The 22,236-nt window shown below is 42.3% G+C and overlaps 1 protein-coding gene across 2 annotated transcripts in view; it reads left to right on the top strand.

The window, feature by feature from the left end:
• The window catches only part of GNPTAB (N-acetylglucosamine-1-phosphate transferase subunits alpha and beta), a 52,474-nt gene that overhangs the window by 21,013 nt on the left and 9,225 nt on the right, over nucleotides 1-22,236 (top strand). For both annotated transcript variants that reach the window (XM_035126757.2, XM_035126756.2), the window contains exons 8-16: nucleotides 7,716-7,877; nucleotides 8,482-8,661; nucleotides 8,884-9,054; nucleotides 11,662-11,785; nucleotides 12,750-12,953; nucleotides 14,160-15,289; nucleotides 17,689-17,888; nucleotides 18,967-19,186; nucleotides 21,453-21,566. In XM_035126757.2, coding sequence (XP_034982648.2) covers nucleotides 7,716-7,877; nucleotides 8,482-8,661; nucleotides 8,884-9,054; nucleotides 11,662-11,785; nucleotides 12,750-12,953; nucleotides 14,160-15,289; nucleotides 17,689-17,888; nucleotides 18,967-19,186; nucleotides 21,453-21,566 — 2,505 coding nt within the window. The remainder of the gene's footprint in view (nucleotides 1-7,715; nucleotides 7,878-8,481; nucleotides 8,662-8,883; nucleotides 9,055-11,661; nucleotides 11,786-12,749; nucleotides 12,954-14,159; nucleotides 15,290-17,688; nucleotides 17,889-18,966; nucleotides 19,187-21,452; nucleotides 21,567-22,236) is intronic.

Genomic DNA, 22,236 nt, shown 5'->3' on the forward strand with positions numbered 1-22,236 from the left:
CCGAAATTGAAACACTGCATAGAAATCAGCAATTGGCCACTAGGTGTCACCCTCCTCTTTTCAAATCTTCGTGAATGTTTGGTCCAAGGTTTTGCAAAGGTGACCTAAAAATAAATATTCCAATCTTATGCCCTTCTTGAGCCAGAGAGTTCAGTGCTGTTAAACCAGTATTTCAGTGCCAATGTAGCTATTTACCTAGCATAGACCAGAATGAAGGAGTGAATCATTTCTATTTTTTTGTTAGAAAGTTTGAAACCCAGTGTTTGTCCAAACATTCCCACTGTAGCTGTTACTCAAAACTTTCATATCTGTCTTGCAATTTTTGCATGCTACAAATTTGGGGTGCTGTGTGTGGGAAGGCTTTTCCATGATACTCATTTTTTAAAACATCACGATTCCTTCAATATTTGATTCTGGTGGCTGAATTTTGGCTGCAAGGTGCTCACAGACTAAATATATGACAATAAATTGATGCCAAACAATACACATGGAAAACAACCTTTGTTCCACGACTATATTTAACTTGATTCTAGTAACTTCTGATACCTCTTCCTGAAAGCGCTAGAGCTGAAGCCTGTGGCAATAATGTTATTTATAGACAACTTTAGGGATTAACCATGCTTATAATATTGTAGTGTGTCGTACAGGCTGTGTTAGAAACTGGAGGCTATATTCTGGATTTTAATTGCAGTCTCTATATCAGGGGCGGGAGAACTTTTTCATCCCAAGGGCCACATTCTCTTCTGGCAAACCTTCCAAGGTTGTGCAGGGCCAGATGCAAAAAGAGACGTCTAATTATTAACCACAGCTTGCTGTTTTCTCTGAACACAATGAATTGTGGTTTTAAAAAAAATTAAGAATCTTTATTTGCATCAGCCACTATCCATAGCAATAAAATAAAATACAATGTACTGAAGATAGGGGTGGCAACTTAACTATACAAAATAAATTCTGGAGGTTTACATCAATAAATAATAGATCTTATTCTAATTGCCCCTGCTAAAATTTTTGCTGTTTTTGCTGTCACCTGGTTATATTGATCAGCTAGAAGAAAGGACACAGTAGCAATGATTGAACGACCTGGTATGTGGTAGTATAGAATGGTAATAACCCCACTCCTCAAATCTTTATAAAGAGTACAAGACAGAAACACATGGGCCACTGACTAAATGCTGCCACTAAGCGTTTTCCCAGTGGAATTTTTTGAAGCCACCCTCAAGTACAGCCGAAGGCAGTATATTTCATCTTGCGTAAGTGAAAGCGCCTCTGTGTTTTGGAATTGTTAGATTCTGCAAATAGGGTGCCAACATATCAAAACGACTAGGTGGAAAATAATAATATAATGGACAAAATTTCCTTACTACTTAAGTTGAATTGATCCAGCTTCATAAACTGTGGTTTGAGGTTTGATTGTTCTAAACAAAAAGGGGAGTTAAGGGGTGAGTGCGTAGCAGAGTTTGATCCAGGAATGCCTTTCACCGGGGTGGGGAACCTGCAGCTCGCCAGAGTTTGTTGGACTCCTGTGCCCATCAGCCCCACCCAGCATTGCCAGTGGTGAGGATGATGGGCATTGTAGTCTAGCAACATTTGGAAAGTCACAGGTTCCCCCACCCCTGCCCTGGAGCCAAAAGGCTTGCTTACTCATACGGCCTATGACAAGACAGATTTTTACATTTCCATAACTCATTTGGCATGAATAGACTCAGGTGGTTGTGAGAATTTGTTTCTCTCTTGCCTTTGTGTTCGAAACAAACCACTGCTAAAATTAACTGGAGCGTGTCAAATTTTGACAAAACAGCTAATGAGTGATTGTTCCAGGGAGAGACTAGATTGATTCCCTTCACAGTAGACCGTGATTTATTGTAATGTCTGAACATGGCCACTATGTGAACAACTTCCTTTTGTCAGTTATGAGCTTTCCGCTTTGTTGAATAAACATCTTAGATTAGAAGAAAAGAAGAAGAAGAAGAAAGACTTTTTCTCCACCTGCACCATTCATAATTTGATAATCAATTTTTTACCACTTGGTAGCTCTCCTTGTTAAACTGTAGTCATTTGCTTAATTTGGGATCCATTTGGGGAATATGCTTTTATCAGTACAGGTGTTTTGTTTGTTGGGACTTGGAACCACTGAGAAAACCCAGGAAAAGGTCGAGCTTTGTCTTATTCAGGGTAACTTTATGCATGCTTCCATAGCGGTGAGGATGAAGAGGATAAGAGACAGGGAAATCCTGTGTCCTTAATACAGCCTTCCTGCGTGCAGTGGAAACTTCTGCGAAACATTGCATAAATATATTGGAGGGGACGGCATGACATTGTTGTTCTCCTAAATAAATGTGAGGCTGCTTGATGGCAGCTTTGCAATCTGTAGCATTTCCACAGCATTATTTTTGGAGAGTGCTTGCTGGTATCCATAACTCTACCTCCGTCTCAACAACTACCGAGGCCACCCTTTCATCGGTTTGCCCAGATGATGCTCTGGAAGGGCTGAGATTTATCGGATTTTCCCCATGACAGACCTCATGAGTCAGATTTAGAGCTATCGGGTGGCGCATGAATTCAAACCATCAACGGCCTTAAAATGTCACAAGCGTGACAGCTGGGCCTATGTTTGCTGTGAGAATGGGATGGGTAAACGGGACAAATGTCTGAAAGGAAAGAGGAAAGGTCAGGTTTTTTTTTAAAAAAAAGAAAGAAACGATTTTGGGGTTGGGGTTCATTTATGTTAAATAAATGTAATATAAATGCAGCTGAATAGCATTTGTTAAAAAAAATCTGGCAGTATACTGCTATAAAGCATTAAATGCAGGGTGTGGAATTTTTCCCAGCCTGAGGATCACTTTCCACCGTGGGCCTCTATCCACTTTCCCCATGTCATGTGTGATTTTATAAACTTCCGTCTAACTCATCTCTTGCCTTTTATCTAAACTGAAAACTCCTAAATGCTGCAACCTTTCCAAATAGGGAATCATTCCCTCATAAGGAGCTGCAGTTTTTTTTGGGAAAGTCAGATGGACAGGAAAGTGAAGATTGCATTTAAGCTGGGCAAAAATTAATTTATTGCATGGATATATTTCAAATATTAAAAATGCACTTGGGTTGGTTGCCCCCCACCCCTGCTACTGATGCCCAGTGGAATTTCATAGCCTCTGATAGTGATGTATTTTGGCACATACACAAAATGGGTGCACACGGGCAACTAAGCAAAGTATATAAATGAATATTCTTCTGTGCAATTACCCTTTAAATCCCAGAGGCTGCATGTATCTTTTGCTTTCTAACCTTGGTTCAATTCTGGTCCTATGAGCAGCTATCAACACAACTTTTGCAAATACTTACATAGTGAGCAGTTGCCCACCTTCCCTCATTTGCTCAGTGCTGCTGTGACTCTTGATTCTCTGCTTATGCATATTGCAGCTTTAAAGGGCTACTGCTTATAGCAGGGGTCCCCAGACTACGGCCCGGGGGCCACATACGGCCCCCGAGGCTCTTTTATGCGGTCCCCGGGGACCCCCGCTGCCCGCTCTTACCGGCGCGGTTGCCGACTTCCGACCCAGGAAAGCGACGGAAATAGCTTGTGCGCACGAGCAAGCGTCATTTCCGGTGTACTTCCGGGTCGGAGGAGGCTTCTGCACATGCGCACAAGCTATTTCCGGCCAGAAATAGCGTTTGCGCATGGGCGCGCCCAGCCCCCGCGCGTGCTCCCCCACCCTCCGGCCCACCACGCAATCGGCGCGACGGGCATCCGGCCCAAAGCCGGGTAAGTTTGGGGACCCCTGGCTTATAGCCCATTAAGATCGACAGATAAGGTGAGGGACTCTGAACCCCATTTACATACACCTCAGTGCAGTCCAGCAGGTCAATGCTCTGCTGGGAGGTCGTGCAATCCAGCTGCTCTGTGGTAGGGTGTGTGTTTTTCACTTGGAGCCCAAATTAGCCACTTAGGAGTTTGCCTGGGACTAACTTTACTCGCCTGAAGTGAGGAGCAAGTTGCAATGCTGCCTTTAACACGCCTACACATGGCTAAGCTTTCAGATCTCACCTTGGGACCAGTGTAGCTTTTTTACTTTTTTTCTGTTGACCACTTGCCTCAGTAAGTACATCTGAAGATTGCTTTCTTTGAATAAAAAAAGCCCGTTGCCCTTTGTGAGCCACATTTGCTGTTTGACGTTGTGCCTAGCACACCAACCTTTTGCCTCCCCCTGATCTAGCCCATTATGAAAGCTGATATCTAGACTTAACTGGTGGCAAGTGTTAAAAATAGCAAGCAGATCAAACAGTTCCCCAGTAATAAATGACCTTAGCGGTGGATTGGAAATCTTGGCTGAGGATTCGGAGAAGACCCACAAATGGATTAGTTCTGGAGCGTTTTTGAATCTCAGATTTCTAGTTCCTTTAAGCCATTTCAGAAATGTGTATTGGCGAACACATAGATAAACAAACAACTGATGGGCAGCTTCATTTCAGGATATGGTATAGTATCTTAAAAATGACATTCGATGCAAATGGTATTTTCAGTTTAAGGAGACTGGATGTTACAGGATCGTGAAGTTGGTTTATTTTTATTTATTTCAAAAAACAAGAAGTCCTAGATTCACTGTCCATGGATTGTAGGGTAAATAATTTCTAGGACTCTAGCTGCATTCAGACATAATTACTGGGGTTCAGTTGCAAAACAAGTCCTGTGCTTATGGACTTTCTCCTACCCCTCACTTTCTTCTCTTCTTGTGCTTGGCTTACTTGACCATTTCGTGCTTTGATCAAACCATAGTTTATCGTTTTATCTGAACCAGCAAACAGTGGTTTGAGCAAGCCTTCCAAACAACAAACCAGCATCAAACTGTGACTTGCAATCCTGATTTGGAGTCTTAACTTCAACTGTCGTGATTTGTATGTAATAGCAAACTACAGTTTAAGCAAATTAGGAATTTATGAAGCCAGGGATTACTATAGCACAGGAGCTGTTATCATTGTTTGGATGATAGAAGTTACGTCTGAATACAATTTCTCTTTCTAGCTAACCCTTGTTGGTTTTCATCTGTTTTATCTACCTAACTTTTAGTGTGTTATGGGGGAACAGGTACTGGCTTTTCCTGAGAAAGGTAGAAGCTGCCATATGCTGAAGAGAGCTAGCGTGAAAAAATGGATCAAGTGTTAGACTGAGAAGACCTGGGTTAAATCATGAAATTTATGGATTTATGAGAATCTCTCTCTTAGCCTAACCTTCCTTATGGGTTGAATTTGAGGATTAGAATGGGATAGCTTGCATATACTACCCAGGGCTTCTTGAAGAAGAGGCAGGCTACAGATGTGGTGGTAATAATCTGGGTCCGTAATGATGTGGAACCAACTGGATGATGCACACATGATTCTGCAACAAAAAGGCTTGTTTGTTTATGGCCTCATAGCATAAGGTTATCGGAGCTGTTTACAATATATCAGTATGAAAACAATAATGGGACACTTGGACTACATTGGTTATTTAAAAGGCTTAGGTGACCTAGTGCTGGAAAGAAGACAAAGATGGCGCCAGGTGACCTTCCCTGTGAAGGCTGTTCCATAACTAGGGTGCCTCCACCAAAAAGGCCCTCTCTTTGGTGGTGACCCACTTCACTTTATTCAGTTGTTGTTTAGTCGTTTAGTCGTGTCCGACTCTTCATGACCCCATGGACCATAGCACGCCAGGCACTCCTGTCTTGCACTGCCTCCCGCAGTTTGGTCAAACTCATGTTAGTAGCTTCGAGAACACTGTCCAACCATCTTGTCCTCTGACGTCCCCTTCTCCTAGTGCCCTCAATCTTTCCCAACATCAGGGTCTTTTCCAAGGATTCTTCTCTTCTCATGAGGTGGCCAAAGTATTGGAGCCTCAGCTTCACAATCTGTCCTTCCAGTGAGCACCCAGGGTTGATTTCCTTCAGAATGGAGAGGTTTGATCTTCTTGCAGTCCATGGGACTCTCAAGAGTCTCCTCCAGCACCATAATTCAAAAGCATCAATTCTTCGGCGATCAGCCTTCTTTATGGTCCAGCTCTCACTTCCATACATCACTACTGGGAAAACCATAGCTTTAACTATATGGACCTTTGTAGGCAAGGTGAAGTCTCTGCTTTTTAAGATGCTGTCTAGGTTTGTCATTGCTTTTCTCCCAAGAAGCAGGCGTCTTTTAATTTCGTGACTGCTGTCACCATCTGCAGTGATCAAGGAGCCCAAGAAAGTAAAATCTCTCACTGCCTCCATTTCTTCCCCTTCTATTTGCCAGGAGGTGATGGGACCAGTGGCCATGATCTTGGTTTTTTTGATGTTGAGCTTCAGACCATATTTTGCGCTCTCCTCTTTCACCCTCATTAAAAGGTTCTTTAATTCCTCCTCACTTTCTGCCATCAAGGTTGTGTCATCTGCATATCGGAGGTTGTTGATATTTCTTCCGGCAATCTTAATTCCGGCTTGGGATTCATCTAGTCCAGCCTTTCGCATGATGAATTCTGCATATAAGTTAAATAAGCAGGGAGACAATATACAACCTTGTCGTACTCCTTTCCCAATTTTGAACCAATCAGTTGTTCCATATCCAGTTCTAACTGTAGCTTCTTGTCCCACATAGAGATTTCTCAGGAGACAGATGAGGTGATCAGGCACTCCCATTTCTTTAAGAACTTGCCATAGTTTGCTGTGGTCGACACAGTCAAAGGCTTTTGCATAGTCAATGAAGCAGAAGTAGACGTTTTTCTGGAACTCTCTAGCTTTCTCCATAATCCAGCGCATGTTTGCTATTTGGTCTCTGGTTCCTCTGCCCCTTCGAAATCCAGCTTGCACTTCTGGGAGTTCTCGGTCCACATACTGCCTAAGCCTGCCTTGTAGAATTTTAAGCATAACCTTGCTAGTGTGTGAAATGAGCGCAATTGTGCGGTAGTTGGAGCATTCTTTGGCACTGCCCTTCTTTGGAATTGGGATGTAGACTGATCTCCTCCAATCCTCTGGCCATTGCTGAGTTTTCCAAACTTGCTGGCATATTGGGTGTAGCACCTTAACAGCATCATCTTTTAAAATTTTAAATAGTTCAGCTGGAATATCATCACTTCCACTGGCCTTGTTATTAGCAGTGCTTTCTAAGGGCCTTAGAAAGCACTTTATTCAGTGGGGGCCTCCAAAGAACATCTTAAGATTCAGCTAGGTACGTATGGAAGACGATGGCTTTAAAGGTTTAAAGCAGCGCTTTAGATTGGGCCCAGAAACAGACTGGAAGCCATTGTGGAGTCATCCTCCTCAGGTTCCTCCAATGCACCTTACGTTGACATTATGTGTAAACCGAGTATGCTCAGTCCACAGGGTTCCCCCTGCCCTGTAAAGATTTTTGCACTTCCACAAACCTTGAGGTCTCACTGAGCGTGGGAATACCTTCCTGTTGTGCAAGTTTATATATATAGTATCAGGATCAGCACATGGAGAACTCAGATTGCTATAATGTATAATGTTCAATTGTTAGTCTTTCTTTGAGAAATGTTCCCTTTTGATTCCCAGGTGCAGTTCCCTTGTGAATGATACCTTTTTATGTTTCACTTGGATTACAGTTTTGTATTGAATTCTCTGCTCTCCCACCTACCTCTTCTAACTTACGGCAAGAATATTGTGCTGTCAATGAGTCATGCAAAAAGCAAACAAACCACATTTCATTTGTGGGTACGTGCCAGGATTGGAATATTGGTTTCTCCTTTGTAGTTGCAGCTTTATTCGGAAGCTGGCGTAGCTCTCTTGCAACTGAATAACCCTAAGGATTTCCAAGAGCTGAACAACCAAGCTAAGAAGAACATGACTATAGAAGGGAAAGAACTGACACTTAACCCTGCTTATTTATTATGGGATCTCAGTGCCATCAGCCAGGTAGGAATCATTCTCTGGTGTATGGGCATGCTATTATGGCAAAGCTTCATGAGATTTAGGTAACGGATGACAATGACAGAGAATTGGCAGCAATTTGAAAACTGTATTCCACACAGCAGGCGTAGTCAGTGTGATGCCCTCCAGATGATGCCAGACCACAACGCCTGTCATCCCACACTAGTTACTGCTGGCCTTCTTTTGCAGGCTTCTGGCCTTTGCTCACTGAGGGAAGCGACATGTAATAGTTGTGGAATAGAGTTACACAGACCTTAATGATGGCAGTAGCAGCAATGCAAGACAGTTAACAAGATGTGACACTTTAAATCCTTTACTGCTGATATCTTAAAACTTACTGTAGATGTGAGAGCCTGAATGGAAAATGGTGGAGGACACCCCCACAACCCCCCCCACAACCTTTTAATTTCCTCAACCCTTATGTATTTAGCTGTGAAAACACATGCCCCCTCTGCCCTGAAATTATCTCTCTTTAGGCAAAGCACCACATGAATCCGTCTTTGGTGTTTTTAATTGAATAATGGCAGCTTTTAGACGCAAATGTCGCTCTCATTCTGTCAGTATAGTTGTGTGTCACTGTCTTTAATAGTCTAAACAGGATGAAGATGTTTCAGCCAGCCGTTTTGAAGACAATGAAGAGCTACGGTATTCACTGCGGTCAATAGAGAGGCATGCTCCCTGGGTACGGCATATCTTCATAGCCACCAACGGGCAGATTCCTTCCTGGCTTAATTTGGATAATCCCCGGATATCTATAGTAACTCATCAGGTAAAAAGTGTCTGACTCTGTTATCTGGGAACTCTTGCCCTAAATGGCATCATTAAGAAGTGTGGGATATACAGGCATATTCATGTGAAGTTTTCTTCGCTGCAATTGCACCCTACACGTGAAACGCTGACTTGAAATGTTGCATCCAAATGACATTTGGAAAGCATTTTGAAACCTCTCATGAGATCCCCCCCAAAATAATATTTCCTTTTATTGTTCTAGGAGATATTTCAGAATTTGAGTCACCTACCCACTTTTAGTTCTCCTGCCATTGAAAGCCACATTCATCGTATTTCAGGTCTGTCCCAGAAGTTCATTTATTTAAATGATGATGTGATGTTTGGAAAGGATGTGTGGCCTGATGATTTCTTTAGTCACTCCAAGGGTCAAAAGGTAAGCCACCACAAAATAATTTTATGTATGCAATTTGAGAGATCAGACAGCTTTCATCATTTAGGAGATGCCTAGTTTGATTTTGCTTTCACCAAGCTTGACAATAACAGAGGTGACTAATATGAGAACAAAACTTAAGAATGGTGAGGTTAATAAGCCAGAATATGCACAAGCCATGTGCTCTTGCAAGTAGCCCTTTCACTGCTCTTTCTGTGTGAGCAGCAAAACAAAGCAGGAAGCCAGTTAATCATTACATTTATGAGGGGTTTGCAAGTTTGGCTTGTTTAGAAACCATTAACTATATTTCCTGGTTTGTGTGTAATGGGCAGCTGTGGTTCATTTTGTGTGTTTCGTATGATGGAGCTCATGCATGTTGTGGTTTATTAAACCAAGTTTTGATGGTACAAATGCAATCAGTTTGGTTTTCCAGGGGTAACTGACCAGAATATTTAAAGCAACATTTTGGGTTGCGGAGATGGGGGTAAAGGTGCATTTTGCAATGAGTAATCTCTACTGGATATATTAAATCTCAAAGCTCTTAGTGTAAAAACACAAAAATATCTAAAAATGATTAACTATGTAATAATTATTTACTTAGATTCTGTTTCCCTAGTCCAAAATATCCATCTATTTGCAACTAGGGCGCCAAGTATTTCTGTATCGCTGCTGGCAAGTATTTTGAAGAGTGACCCTGTGAATAATACATGATTTATGCACCCTTTATAAGTGATGCAGTATGTACAGTGGTACCTCTACTTACGAATAACTCTACTTACGAATGTTTCTACTTACGAATGGAGCTCCGTCCGCCATCTTGGATGCAGTTTAGATAGGATTTTTTCTACTTACGAATTTTTAGATAGGGTTGCTTCGACTTACGAATTTTTTCTCTCAATGTATTCCTATGGGATTCGACTTACAATTTTTTCTGACTTACAAATGTGTGTTTGGAACGCATTAAATTCGTAAGTAGAGGTACCACTGTATGTGCTTTGTACTTGGGTGTTTGAGCCAGAATTCAGAAAGCATTGTGAGAAAGTCTCACTGAGGATCAGCTTGATGCTTCTTGGCCACATCCTGGGAAGCATCTGCTTCCCTTTGTGCTTCAAGACTTGGGCGGTGATATCCATTTGTGGCAGCTCACTCACACAACAACCATTCCACCAGCGCAGGGATGTGGAAACTCTTGGCTCGTAGGCCAAATTTGACCCAGCAGGTTTGCCCTGTGAGGCCATTGCTCTCAAACTTCCCACACCTGACACCTGAACTTTTGTTATTGGAGCAAGGTACAATCCCACCACTCGTCAGCTGGCGACAATGGGAGTGCATTTTGCTCCAGGAGCATGAAGTTGTTTGCATTGAAACCGCTGCTAAAGCAAAGGGGGAAAGCTCCATTCTAGCAGCTGTTTCAGTGTAAGCTTTGACAGGTGGGCAGGGCAGCCTGCCTGTCAATCATCTGACATCACAATGGCACCAGGTGATTGACTGCCCCAGCTACCTGTGAAAGTTGGCCCAAAGATCTGCCCTCCATGAGGCAGAAAGCTTCCTCATCCCTTGCCTACCAAGACTCTTGCTCTTAGTGTACTGCAACAAATGAGTGTCTTGCCCTTGAGAAAGACGCTGTGCAGTTCCTGCTATTATTATACTTTGTGACAGTTGTACATTACTGTTTTCACTAACGCTAGCACAACAACATCAGCTCTCTAATTTCAGGTGCTAATGTTCCAGTGGATCTCACTCTTAATAAGTATTTGTCTCCTCGTCTGAGTGCTATTGAAAAGGACGTGTCGCCATGAGAAAATAGCGACACATCAAATAATGTGATTTAATGTCCCTTTCCCTTTTGTATGCCTTCACAGATTTATGTCACTTGAGCAGTATGGCTAAAAGGAAAAGCTGGAGAGTTTACAGGTGAAACTCGGAAAATTAGAATATCGTCGAAAAGTGCATTTATTTCAGTAATGCAACTTATTATTTTTTAATTTTTACAAAGGCTTTCTTTTGGAAATTCCACAGTAATAAAACAAATAGTTACAATAATACGAAAATAAACATCGCTATTACATTTCATTAATTACATTCCATTTATAATTGACCCGCCTAAAGACAAATAATCACAATTACAACAAATAAAGGCATGTCATGTATCTATCTCATATATTGGTTTCACCTTTTAAGTTGCATTACTGAAATAAATGCACTTTTTGACAATATTTTAATTTTCCGAGTTTCACCTGTATATCTCTAAAGAAGGGATATTGTATAGATTGAAAATATTCTGAAAATAGAAAGAAGAGGATGGAGAATCAATATTTTTATTTTTGGCAAATATATAGCAGGTTGACATCCTTGGAAAGGCAGATAGTCAGATAAAAGTAAAGCAGGTTAGTTTAGCTTTAAATTATCTGTTTTCATTAATCTAATAACTAGTATTGTTGGGCAGCAATTGAGGCTGAATGTCAGTTAACTTCTTTGGTCCCCAAGAAACTTCCCGTGCACCTTTAGAGTACAAACATAGGAATTGCAAATCAGTTTGCCTGTGTAGAAGTGAGTTTAAATACGTTTCTAGGAGCTGTGAGAATAAAGTAGTTTTGTCTCCATTATCAGGTTTACTTGACTTGGCCTGTTCCAAACTGTGCCGAAGGATGCCCTGGTTCGTGGATCAAAGATGGCTACTGTGACAAAGCCTGTAACAATTCTGCTTGTGATTGGGATGGTGGTGATTGCATTGGTAAGGAAGGCATGAGTACTGAGACCTGGCTTTTTGCATTTCAGAAGTTCGGAGACTGTGATATATTATTTTGCAAATGTGAAGAGATTATCTCTTCGGAGTGTATTCTTGCAGACTCTTGGGTAGCTCTAGATGTAAGCTCACATTTGAAAAAGCCATTTGCTTTCACAATGCACTCTTTTCTCGGCAATAAATCGCAATACCTTGGGTTTCGAACGCTGCGGGTTGCACGTTTTCAGGTTGCGGACTGCGCCGAATCCGGAAGTACCGGAATGGGTTACTTCCGGGGTTTGATGCTCACACATGTGCAGAAGCGCCAAATTGCGTCATGCCCGTGCACAGATGCGGCAATGCAGGTTGCAAACGCTGTGGGTTGTGAACATGCCTCCCGCATGGATCACGTTCGCAATCCGAGATAGGACTGTAGTGAGCAGCATTGACCCTGAGTGTCTTCTGTGTAAAGGAAAAGGGGGCACTGGATATAATCACACTTTTCGAGTATGTCACCGTGTGAAAAATGTTCTTTTTTTGCAAGTCAGGTGGCTGATGCTTTTCTAGGTGGAATATAGCATTCCTAACCTTAGGATAGATTATTGTCTTTTGACAACAGAGATTCAGTGGTGGTTAGCCCCATAATTCTGCTCCAGATTTTGTCTCCCTGCCTCCCTGTACTGTTTTTTAGCATAATTTGTTGGCTAGGCTTGAGCATCCCTGCTTTCCATAAGAGATGCATACCTCCCCTCTCTCATGCTCGCAAAATTGATAACCTTAAGGATGTATTGGTTTCCTGTATAAAGTATCCTTTAATTTAAAGCATACAGAAGTGGGTCATGAATTAAGAACCATGCTAGGGTCTGTTTTCAGAAAGCAAATGCTTAACCAACTCTTAACTTGTACACTTGAAGCTTTTTTAAAAGCAGCAGTGAGCAATTTTCTACACTCTGTTTCTCTTTTTCTTTTATAGGTAGTAGTATCGGTAACCGTTACGGTGCAGGTGGTGGAGCTGGTGTTGGTGTCGGGAATGTCGCTCCCTGGCAGTTTGGTGCAGGAATAAGTGGAGTTTCTTACTGCAACCAAGGCTGCGCAAACTCATGGCTGGCTGATAAATTCTGCGACCAGGCATGCAACGTCCTTTCTTGTGGATTTGACGCTGGTGACTGTGGACAAGGTATGTTAAAACAAATGGAGTCCTCGTAGCCTTTTGGCTCTTCCATACTGTTTAATGTATGTCTGGTGTGGTCATTCGGTCTAGATTGATGGAAGGGAGTTGCTAGATTTAACTGTACTTTGAATACATTTGAGAGGGAGGGGGGAAAGAGAGAGAGAGAGAGAGTCTGCCCAATGTCCATCCAGTTATGAACTCATAACTGTTAGAGATTCATTCCCTGTGTTTGCATTCATGGGATTGTTGTCAGTTGGCATCAGTCGCTGTGATGTTCAGGCTGGAGAAACCCTTTGAAGCTCCCGAACGATCTACCAGGAGGGAGAGAACATGCCAGTCGGGCATGTGTCTCTGCCAGGGTCCTACTCGCGAGTAAGAGATCCTAACAATAACATCATGTCCAAATTAGTCCAGTGTAAGAGAGAAAGAAGGGGAAAACAAATGCCCAGTATTAATATGTATGGACTAGCGCCTCTAAATCTTTCCTTCATACTTAAATGTTTAGTTCTACCTTGGCTGTAAAGAGTTATTGAAGGCAGACCTAATGCTTGAAAGGCACACTTAGACTTTATTTTTAAAAATATATTCATTTGTTCATTTATGCCATTTATCTATTTGCACAGACTAGGTGGAGCTGTACCTTTATGAATATTTTGAATTAAACTTTTAACTCTTTCTATTCCTTCAATCCATCTCAAACCATTATTTATTTTAAGATGTTGCAGTATATTTTGGTTTTGTTTCATTTTCTTATGTGTATCATTATTTAGTATATATTATTTGTAGTTTGGTTAGTTTGTTGTATTCTTCTATGATTTTCTGTGTTATATTGGCTTGACACCAAATCAGTTATCGTGTATGTTACCATTATGGAAATTCCAATTCTGATGTTTTAGAACTCTTTATTTTGGAAAAGTGATGTTTGTTGATCTTAATGTTAAAAAATCAATAACAATTATTTAAATAATTATTATTAATAATAATAATAATATAATAACTGCAAGCATTGTGTGGTCACCTTGGAGGAAGGGCAGCATGAAAATGTAGGTGATACAAATAATTATCTGGAAATCATGTGATGTTTTATATAGTTTTAAATTGTATTTTTATTGTGTGTTTGATATGTGACTTGTAAACCACTTTAGGGAGAAATTTTCTTTAAAAGCAATATGCAAATAAGCCATATAAGTAAACACATTTATGTTTTTCCAGATCGCTTTGATGAGCTGTACAAAGTGACTCTTCAAAAGAACCAGACTCATTATGTCATTCCAAAAGGCGAATATTTGCCCTTTTTCAGTTTTGCTGGAATAGCCAAGAAAGGGCTTGATGGCGCCTATGGTGATAACCCAATAATCCGCCATGCTTCCATCGCTAACAAATGGAAGACCATCCACCTGATAATGCACAGCGGAATGAATGCAACTGTGATCCACTTCAATCTTACATTTCAAGGTAAAGAGGATGAAGAGTTCAAGATGCAGATCACCCTGGAAGTTGATACAAGAGAAGAGCCAAAAATGAACACAACGTCTACCCAGAAACCTGAAGGGGATGCAAAAGCTGCAACTTTGGTGCCAGAAGCTGAAATGATATTTGAGGATATCCCTGAAGAAGAACGTTTCCCGAGAATTAGAAGCCACCCAAATGGAACAACAGAGAATCTGGAAGGGGACATAGTAATTCAACTGCTTAACATTTCTGCCCTTCCGGAAGATGTGAGGCTGGCCCTACAGAACCTAGATTTGCAGCTAGCCATTGGTGACATCACTCAGAAAGGGTACAATCTGTCTAAGGCAGCTCTCCTGAAATCCTTTGGGATGGTACCAGCAACAACGAGGGCTGCGTCAAACAATTCCCAGAAGATAAGGGGAAAAGAAGTAGTTGACGGCTTGGAAAATGGGAAGAATCGCACGATTTGGCAGAAACCTGACCAAGATGCCGGGGATGGCAGAAGAGATGTTGAAAGAAGAATGCACGATACCTTTCTGCTGGAGTTCAAACCTGTAAATACTACTCCAGTGGCTATGAAGGTGAACAGCCGTTTCCCACTAAGACACAGCTCTGTGTTAAAATCTAAACCTGTACCTTTAACCCAGAATAAGGGTGAGCGACTTGAATCTCCAGAGAAAATCCTAAATGTCCTTGTACAGAAAGAAGCTCAGAAGACAAAAGAAATAAGGGAAGGTAAAACTGCAGGGAGAAAAAAGGAAGAGGCAGATGCCAAGGAAGATGTAGCCGAAAGTCAAGGCTTGCCACGAAGGAAATTGCAGCATTACACTGGAAATTACCGAGGCTTTTTGCCGTGGGAGAAGCATAAATACTTCCAAGACCTTCTTGATGTGAGTATATCAAATGGGTAGGATAGTGTCAAGCAAGGAGGATTAAAATAAAATATAAATGTTTACAGTGGGACCTCGATTTAGGAATTTAATCCGTTCCGAATGCACACTCGTAGGTCGAAAACTTCGTAAGTCGAGTTTCCCATAGGAATGCATTGGAGACAGAAAAATTCGTAAGTCGAGGAAACCGCATCTAAAAACTCATAAGTCGAGGAAACAGCATCTAGCCGCAAACGGGTTTTCCGTTCGGATGTCGAAAAAATCGTAAGCGCACGGCCACTTTTTCCGCTCGTAACTCGAAAACGTCGGATGTCGAATAGCTCGTAAGTCGATGTCCCACTGTATTTAAAATGCTGGCATAGCACAGTGGCTCAGAAAATGAGCTGAGTATGCAGAGGTCAACTGAAACTCGCTTTGCCATAAACTCATTTGGTGATGCTTTCTGAGCCTCAACTCCCTACCAACCCCTCCCACTGCAGATATAGTGAATGAAGTCAATATTCCTATTGATTTCATATGCTATTCTATATTGAAGAAGCTTTTATCTTGCTTTTTGTCCACCAGTTGGAGACAAAAAAACTGGCAATGTGAGCATCTTAACCACATCAACAGTGTACAAATTCTCTCTCTCTCTCTCTCTCTCTCTCTCTCTCTCACACACACACACACACACACACACACACACGACAACCAGTACTGCATAAGAAAGCAGGGACACAGGTGGTGCTGTGGGTTAAACCACTGAGCCTAGGGCTTGCTGATTAGAAGGTCGGCGGTTTGAATCCCTGCAACGGGGTGAGCTCCCGTTGCTCGGTCCCACCTCTCGCCAACCTGGCAGTTCAAAAGCACGTCAAAGTGCAAATACAGTAGATAAATAGGTACCGCTCTGGCGGTAAGGTAAATGGTGTTCCATGCGCTGCTTTGGTTCGCCAGAAGCGACTTTGTCATGTTGGCCACATGACCCGGAAGCTGTATGCTGTCTCCCTCAGCCAATAAAGCGAGATGAGCACCGCAACCCCAGAGTCGTCCACGACTGGACCTAATGGTCAGGGGTCTCTTTACCTTTACCTTTACCCATCAGCTGACATCACACGTTATGTCCACAGATTGACAGGTGGATGTGGGTTCAGGGTAGTGGCTCTCATGGGTTAAATGACTGATGGGGTAAGATTAGAAACCACTGGGGGGCATCCCTGGTTTAGAGCAACTGTATAAGAAAACTTTATAAGGGAACAGCATTAAATACACATCAAACTAAAAACTTAAAGCTGAAAGCCTTCTTAAAAAATCATGGTTTAGTCAAATGCCTGAAGGAATAATGTCTTGAAGTATGAGGGCTGTCGCTTTGAAAGTTGTTTGCATTCTATATAGGTATAATATTAGGCCTTCGGTATCTTTGAAGAACTAATGATTTGATCAAGGAATGCTTTTAAAACCACTTTTACACAGCTGGTACTGTTGTTGTTCCCTGCCTAAAAAACCAAACAGTTATAGAATTTAAACTATATATCAATATAAAAGCACTGTTAAAAACATACAGGTAGTTACAATAAAAATAGCATGCCAATGGGCCCTTTTATTAAAAAGCAGTCAGTTCCCAAAACCCTGTTGGAACAAGAAGGCCTTCTTCTGCCAGCAGGAGGACAACAAGGAGGAGGCCAGTCTTTTTAGGGAGGGAGCTGGGAGCAGCCAGCAAGAAGGCCCTCTCTCATATCCCCACCAAGCATGTTTGTGAGGCTGGCAGGACCTAGCGAAGGGCCTCCCCTGAAAATCGCTGAACACAGGCAGGTGTATATGGGGGGATACGGTCTTTCAGTAAGCTTAGGCCTAAACCATATAGGGAATTAAAGGCCATAACCAGCGCTTTGAAATGTGCCCGGAAATGGACTGGTAACCAGTGGAGCTCTTCTATCAAGGGAAACGTATGCTCCTATAACCAGCCCCGGTCAACAATCTGGTTGCAGCTATTTGAGCCAGCTGAAGCTTGCAAGCACTTTTCCAAGGCAGCCCCTTGTAGAGTGTGTTACACACGTCACACATAAAATTCCCCATATGGTGGACCACACAATCAGGCAGGGGCCCTGTTGATGGTGGTGACACCGCAGATTGCCTGGTTGGTGGTGGCAGGGTCCTCTTGGTGGTAGTTGCTTGTTGGTGAAATGCTCTCCCTAATGAGGATGCGATAGTCTCCCTCATTATTAACTTCTTGGGGGGCGGGGGCGGGAATATAAACATTCCTCTTTAACCAGGTATTTGATGGCTGTAAGACCTACCCCTGGCCACCCTGATTTTTTTTAGTTTTGAGAGTAGGAGATGGCTTTTAGATGTTTCAATTGTGTTGTTTTAATATTGGCATGTTTGCAACTAATGTACGCACGATTTGCATTCTTGTTTTCCAGGAAGAAGAAGCGTTAAGGAGGGAGATGGCTTATTTCACAGATAGTAAACTGGTTGGAAGGCAGCTGAAAGACACATTTGCCGATTCTCTCAGATACGTAAACAAGCTTTTAAACAGCAAATTCGGATTCACATCTCGCAAAGTCCCTGCTCATATGCCTCACATGATTGACAGAAAAGTCATGCAAGAATTGCAGGATCTGTAAGTCTGACATAGAGGGAAACAGTAACCCTTGCATTTGAAATATAGATATCCCAAGTTGGATCTGCCTAAATAGGTTTTCTTAACAAGTGAAATAAGGGAGAAATACGAGCTACTTCTTCTCACAAGCAGTAAGTGAAGAGGCTGACCTGTTTCTGGGCTGCAGCACTTGAGATTGTAGGTGAAGGCTTCCACAGTGAAACACTCCTCCATACTAGCAACACACACACACCCAATCACTGGACACTGAGATCTTAGATTCAGGTTTTACGCCCAGCCTTCTTCCTATCTTACCATCTTCTATAGAGAAAATATTGAAGTGGGGAGAGGTTATATTGTGCAGATTTCCATCTCATGAGCTCCGTATCCTCTGTCTCCAGTAGTGCAGCCCTAAAATAGGTGCACCTCATCTGCCATTGTTTTGAGAGATATCCCATTGTCCTTTTGCCTCATCATTGCATGCAGGGGGACACACACACACACACACACACACACACATCCTTTCTTGCCTTTGTTGGTTTATCTTCCATGTTGAAAGGATCAGGTTTGCTTCTGAAGCAATCTTTGTCACTAGAAGCCTGTTTGCAGCTCCAACTTACTTGCCTATTACGGTCTTCCTTAGACAAGGGTAGGATGGCCACAGCTACGATAACTTCCAGATTGGACTTACGATGTGTTTTGCATGCAGCTGCCCTTGAAAACAGTCCAGAGGTTGCAACTGGTGGAAAATGCAGCGGCCAGGGTGTTAGGGCTGCCGCTGGTTGTCCACTTGCAACACCTCTTCTGAAACAATTCTACAGGTTGGCAGTTGTCTTCCAGGTCCAATTGAAGCTGCTTATGATGGCATTTAAAGCTCTAAATGACATTGACCTATCCTTCAGACTATCCTCCCATACTACCGTAACTGGGTAATGCCCAGATCCCCAGATCTGCTGGTAGTCCTAGTCCCTAATGAATGTTTTTAGGAGGCTTATGGGGTGAGGAACTTTGGGAGGGCTTTCTGTGGCTGACTTATATGGACAGGTTATTCAAGTTTTCTGTAAAGCCGATTCAGTTGATTTTCAATGTTTCTGGACAGGTTTCCTGAGGAATTTGACAAGACCTCCTTCCACAAAGTACGGCACTCCGAAGATATGCAGTTTGCCTTTTCATATTTCTACTATCTCATGAGTGCACTTCAGCCACTGAACATTTCCCAGGTTTTTGATGAAGTTGATACGGATCGGTCTGGGATTTTATCTGACCGGGAGATTCGTACATTGGCCACAAGAATTCATGAACTTCCTCTAAGCTTGCAGGTAATTTTTTTTGGGGGGGAAATACCCCACTGAAATTCTGTACGGAAGAGGGAAAGTTAATGAAAAGTAGACATTACAGATGTTGTTTGTTCAGTGGCATCTTAACACTTCTGTGTTAGTATCTGGTTGAATACTATGTATTCAGATTTTGTCAAAAAGCAATTGATTAAATTAAGGAAATGCATTAGAATATAAAGGGAAAGTGTAGTGTTCTTATTACTGGGACATGACTACAGGAACATTTTGATGCATTGGTGAAGATAGGGAATCTCACCAAACTTGGAAGCAAACTTCCTGTCTTGCTCCTGTTCTGATGAATTACACTTAAATCTTTTAGAAAATACAGGTCGCAGCGGCAACAAATGGTTGCATGGCAGAATATTTCTAGTCGGCGTACCAACCAGCTGTGCCCTTTTCCAGGATCATAAAAATTGTGAATTTGTATGCAACTTTTCTGTCGTATACAATGGTCAAAGCTGCTTATAACATCCAAAATCTTTAGAATTGCAGAGTTGGCAGGGACCTGAGGGCCATCTAGTTCAACCCCCTGCAATACAGGAATCTCAACTAAAGCATCCATGACAGATGGCCATCCAACCTCTGCTTAAAAACCTGCAAGGAAGGAGAGTCCACCACCTTCTAAGGGAGACCGTTACACTGTTGGAACAGCTCTGAACCATCAAAAAGTCTTTCCTGATGTTTGAAAGGAGTTGGAACCTCCTTTCTTGTATCTTTGAATCCACTGGTTTGGGTCCTAGCCACTGGAGCAGGAGAAAACAAGCTGGCTCCATCTTCATTATAATCTCTTCTCCCTGCCCTCCCTCTGGTGAAATAAGAACATAAGAGATCAGCCCAAAGGCCTATCTAGTTCAGTTCTGCACAGAGGTGCTTATGGTAAGCCCACAAACAGGGCTTACCTGCTCTCACCTGCTCTTTAGCAGCTGGTATTTTACTTCAGTTTTGACAGACATACAGAAACACCTAACAGTGGAGAACCTGTGACCCTCCAGATGTTGTTGGACTCCAACTCCCATAAGCATCAGCCAGCAGTGGCCAATAGGGATGATGGGAATTGTAGTTCAGCCTTGGGTGGAGAGCCAGAGGCTCCCTACGCCTGACCTATAGAATGAATTGTGTGTGTTTATTTAAAGGCTCCTTGGTAAGTGCAGCATGGCGTGATAGAGGTAAAACTGCTTTCTGTTTAAAATGTGATAAATTGTAAATGATTATTTATCCATGGTCAATCTTGAAAGTCATGCTGAATTATCCTCAAGCAAGCCACTGTACACATCTGGTCGCATCTCTTACAAAGATACCTGTTGGGCTGAGTCATGCAGTAAGCCCAAGAGAACAGGGAATTGCATGCTTAATAGAGCTAACAGGAAAGGGGAGGGAGGTTCCACCTGTAGTAGGAAAAAGTGCTCGAGGCAAGGCCAACAAAGTGCAATTAAATTTTAATAGGTAGTTTCTCAACGTGTTTTGGCTGACTTCAGCGGCTAGGCAGACACAAATTACATCATTTTCTAATATGCTTTATGCTGTGTCTTCAGGTATGATTGTGATCCCTTTGGGGCACTTATAGGCTTGTGTCCCTGCGCAAAGGGAACAATCCTTCTGAGCAGTGGTACACTGTCTATGCAAGAATGTATCCCCATAATGCTCTCCTGTTTTGCCTTCTCTTCCCCTTCCCCACATGTGCAGTGCTCCAAGGCATTCTGGGGGATTTGTAAGCATAGCTCCATCTTCATTATAATCTCTTCTTCCTGCCCTCCCTCTGGTGAAATAAGAACATAAGAGATCAGCCCAAAGGCCTATCTAGTTCAGTTCTGCACAGAGGTGCTTATGGTAAGCCCACAAACAGGGCTTACCTGCTCTCACCTGCTCTTTAGCAGCTGGTATTCACGGGTGTTGTGCCTCTAATCCTCGAGGTGGTATATCATCATCATGACAAGTAACTATAGATAGCTGTATCCTCCATGAACTTGTCTAATCCTCTTTCAAAACCACCTAGATGTCGGGGAGAAAGTTTGTACCCTTAGCCTTCTCCCGGCTATCTCATTCCTGTGCGAGTGACTTTTAAAATCATTGTTTGAGGGAATGTATGAGCTCCCACCTGCAGTCTGAAGTAGAGCCCAGGCACAGTTCTCACTGATGTAGTGAAATAGACTTTCATAAGCATGGTTGTGTAATTTTTAAAACAGTAAAGCTCATGAATGCGGGGAAAGAAAATGCATAACCTTTCTCTTTTCTTTTTTTTCCTTGCTAGGATTTGACAGGTCTGGAGCAAATGCTGATAAATTGTTCTAAATCGCTTCCATTCAATATCACTCGGATTCACAACATACCACCAACTCAGGAGGCATATTATGACCCCAATTTGGTAAGGAACTGTTGCAAACCTATTTTCATCTCCCTCTCCAACTGGTGCAGACTGGCATTTCAAATAACAACTTTCAAAATGCGTGGTATAATTTCAGATGGTCAAAAACCAACGCTTAAATCCCTGCATTCAGTAATCTGAGATGTCTTGCTCCCCGTTAATTTCTTTTGTGAGCAAATCTCCCTACTTCAGACATGCGCACAGCTTGAGCTTGACCATTGATTTTATTTGTGATTTAAGAGCAAACCTCCCTCCCTCCTCAATAGAGTGCCAAGAGCTGCTACTGAATGTCCTCTAAATTTCAAAAACACTTAGTCCTATAACACAGAACTGCTGTAATTCAAGGACAAAAGAAACACCAAACCAACACCAAACCATCTGGAGAAATGATCTGGCAGCCAAGTAGTGTACCTAAAGGAGCACCTCTCCCAGTATAAATCATCATAGGTCCTACGATCAGAAGGGAAGGCCTTGTCAGTGGCGTTGCCTCTGGTTGCTGCCCAGTTAGCCTTGATCCATGATAGGGTCTTCTCAGTGGTGATTCCCCATTTATAGAACGCCATTCCTCGTGATGTGCGTCCACCTTCCTCATTATTGATTTTCAGGAGAAATTTTAAAAGATTCCTGTTTACCCAAAAATTTGATGGCTGATGGAATCTGGCCATGGCAA

The sequence above is a fragment of the Zootoca vivipara genome, chromosome 10, assembly GCF_963506605.1.
Source record: "Zootoca vivipara chromosome 10, rZooViv1.1, whole genome shotgun sequence".
NCBI lineage: Eukaryota > Metazoa > Chordata > Lepidosauria > Squamata > Lacertidae > Zootoca > Zootoca vivipara.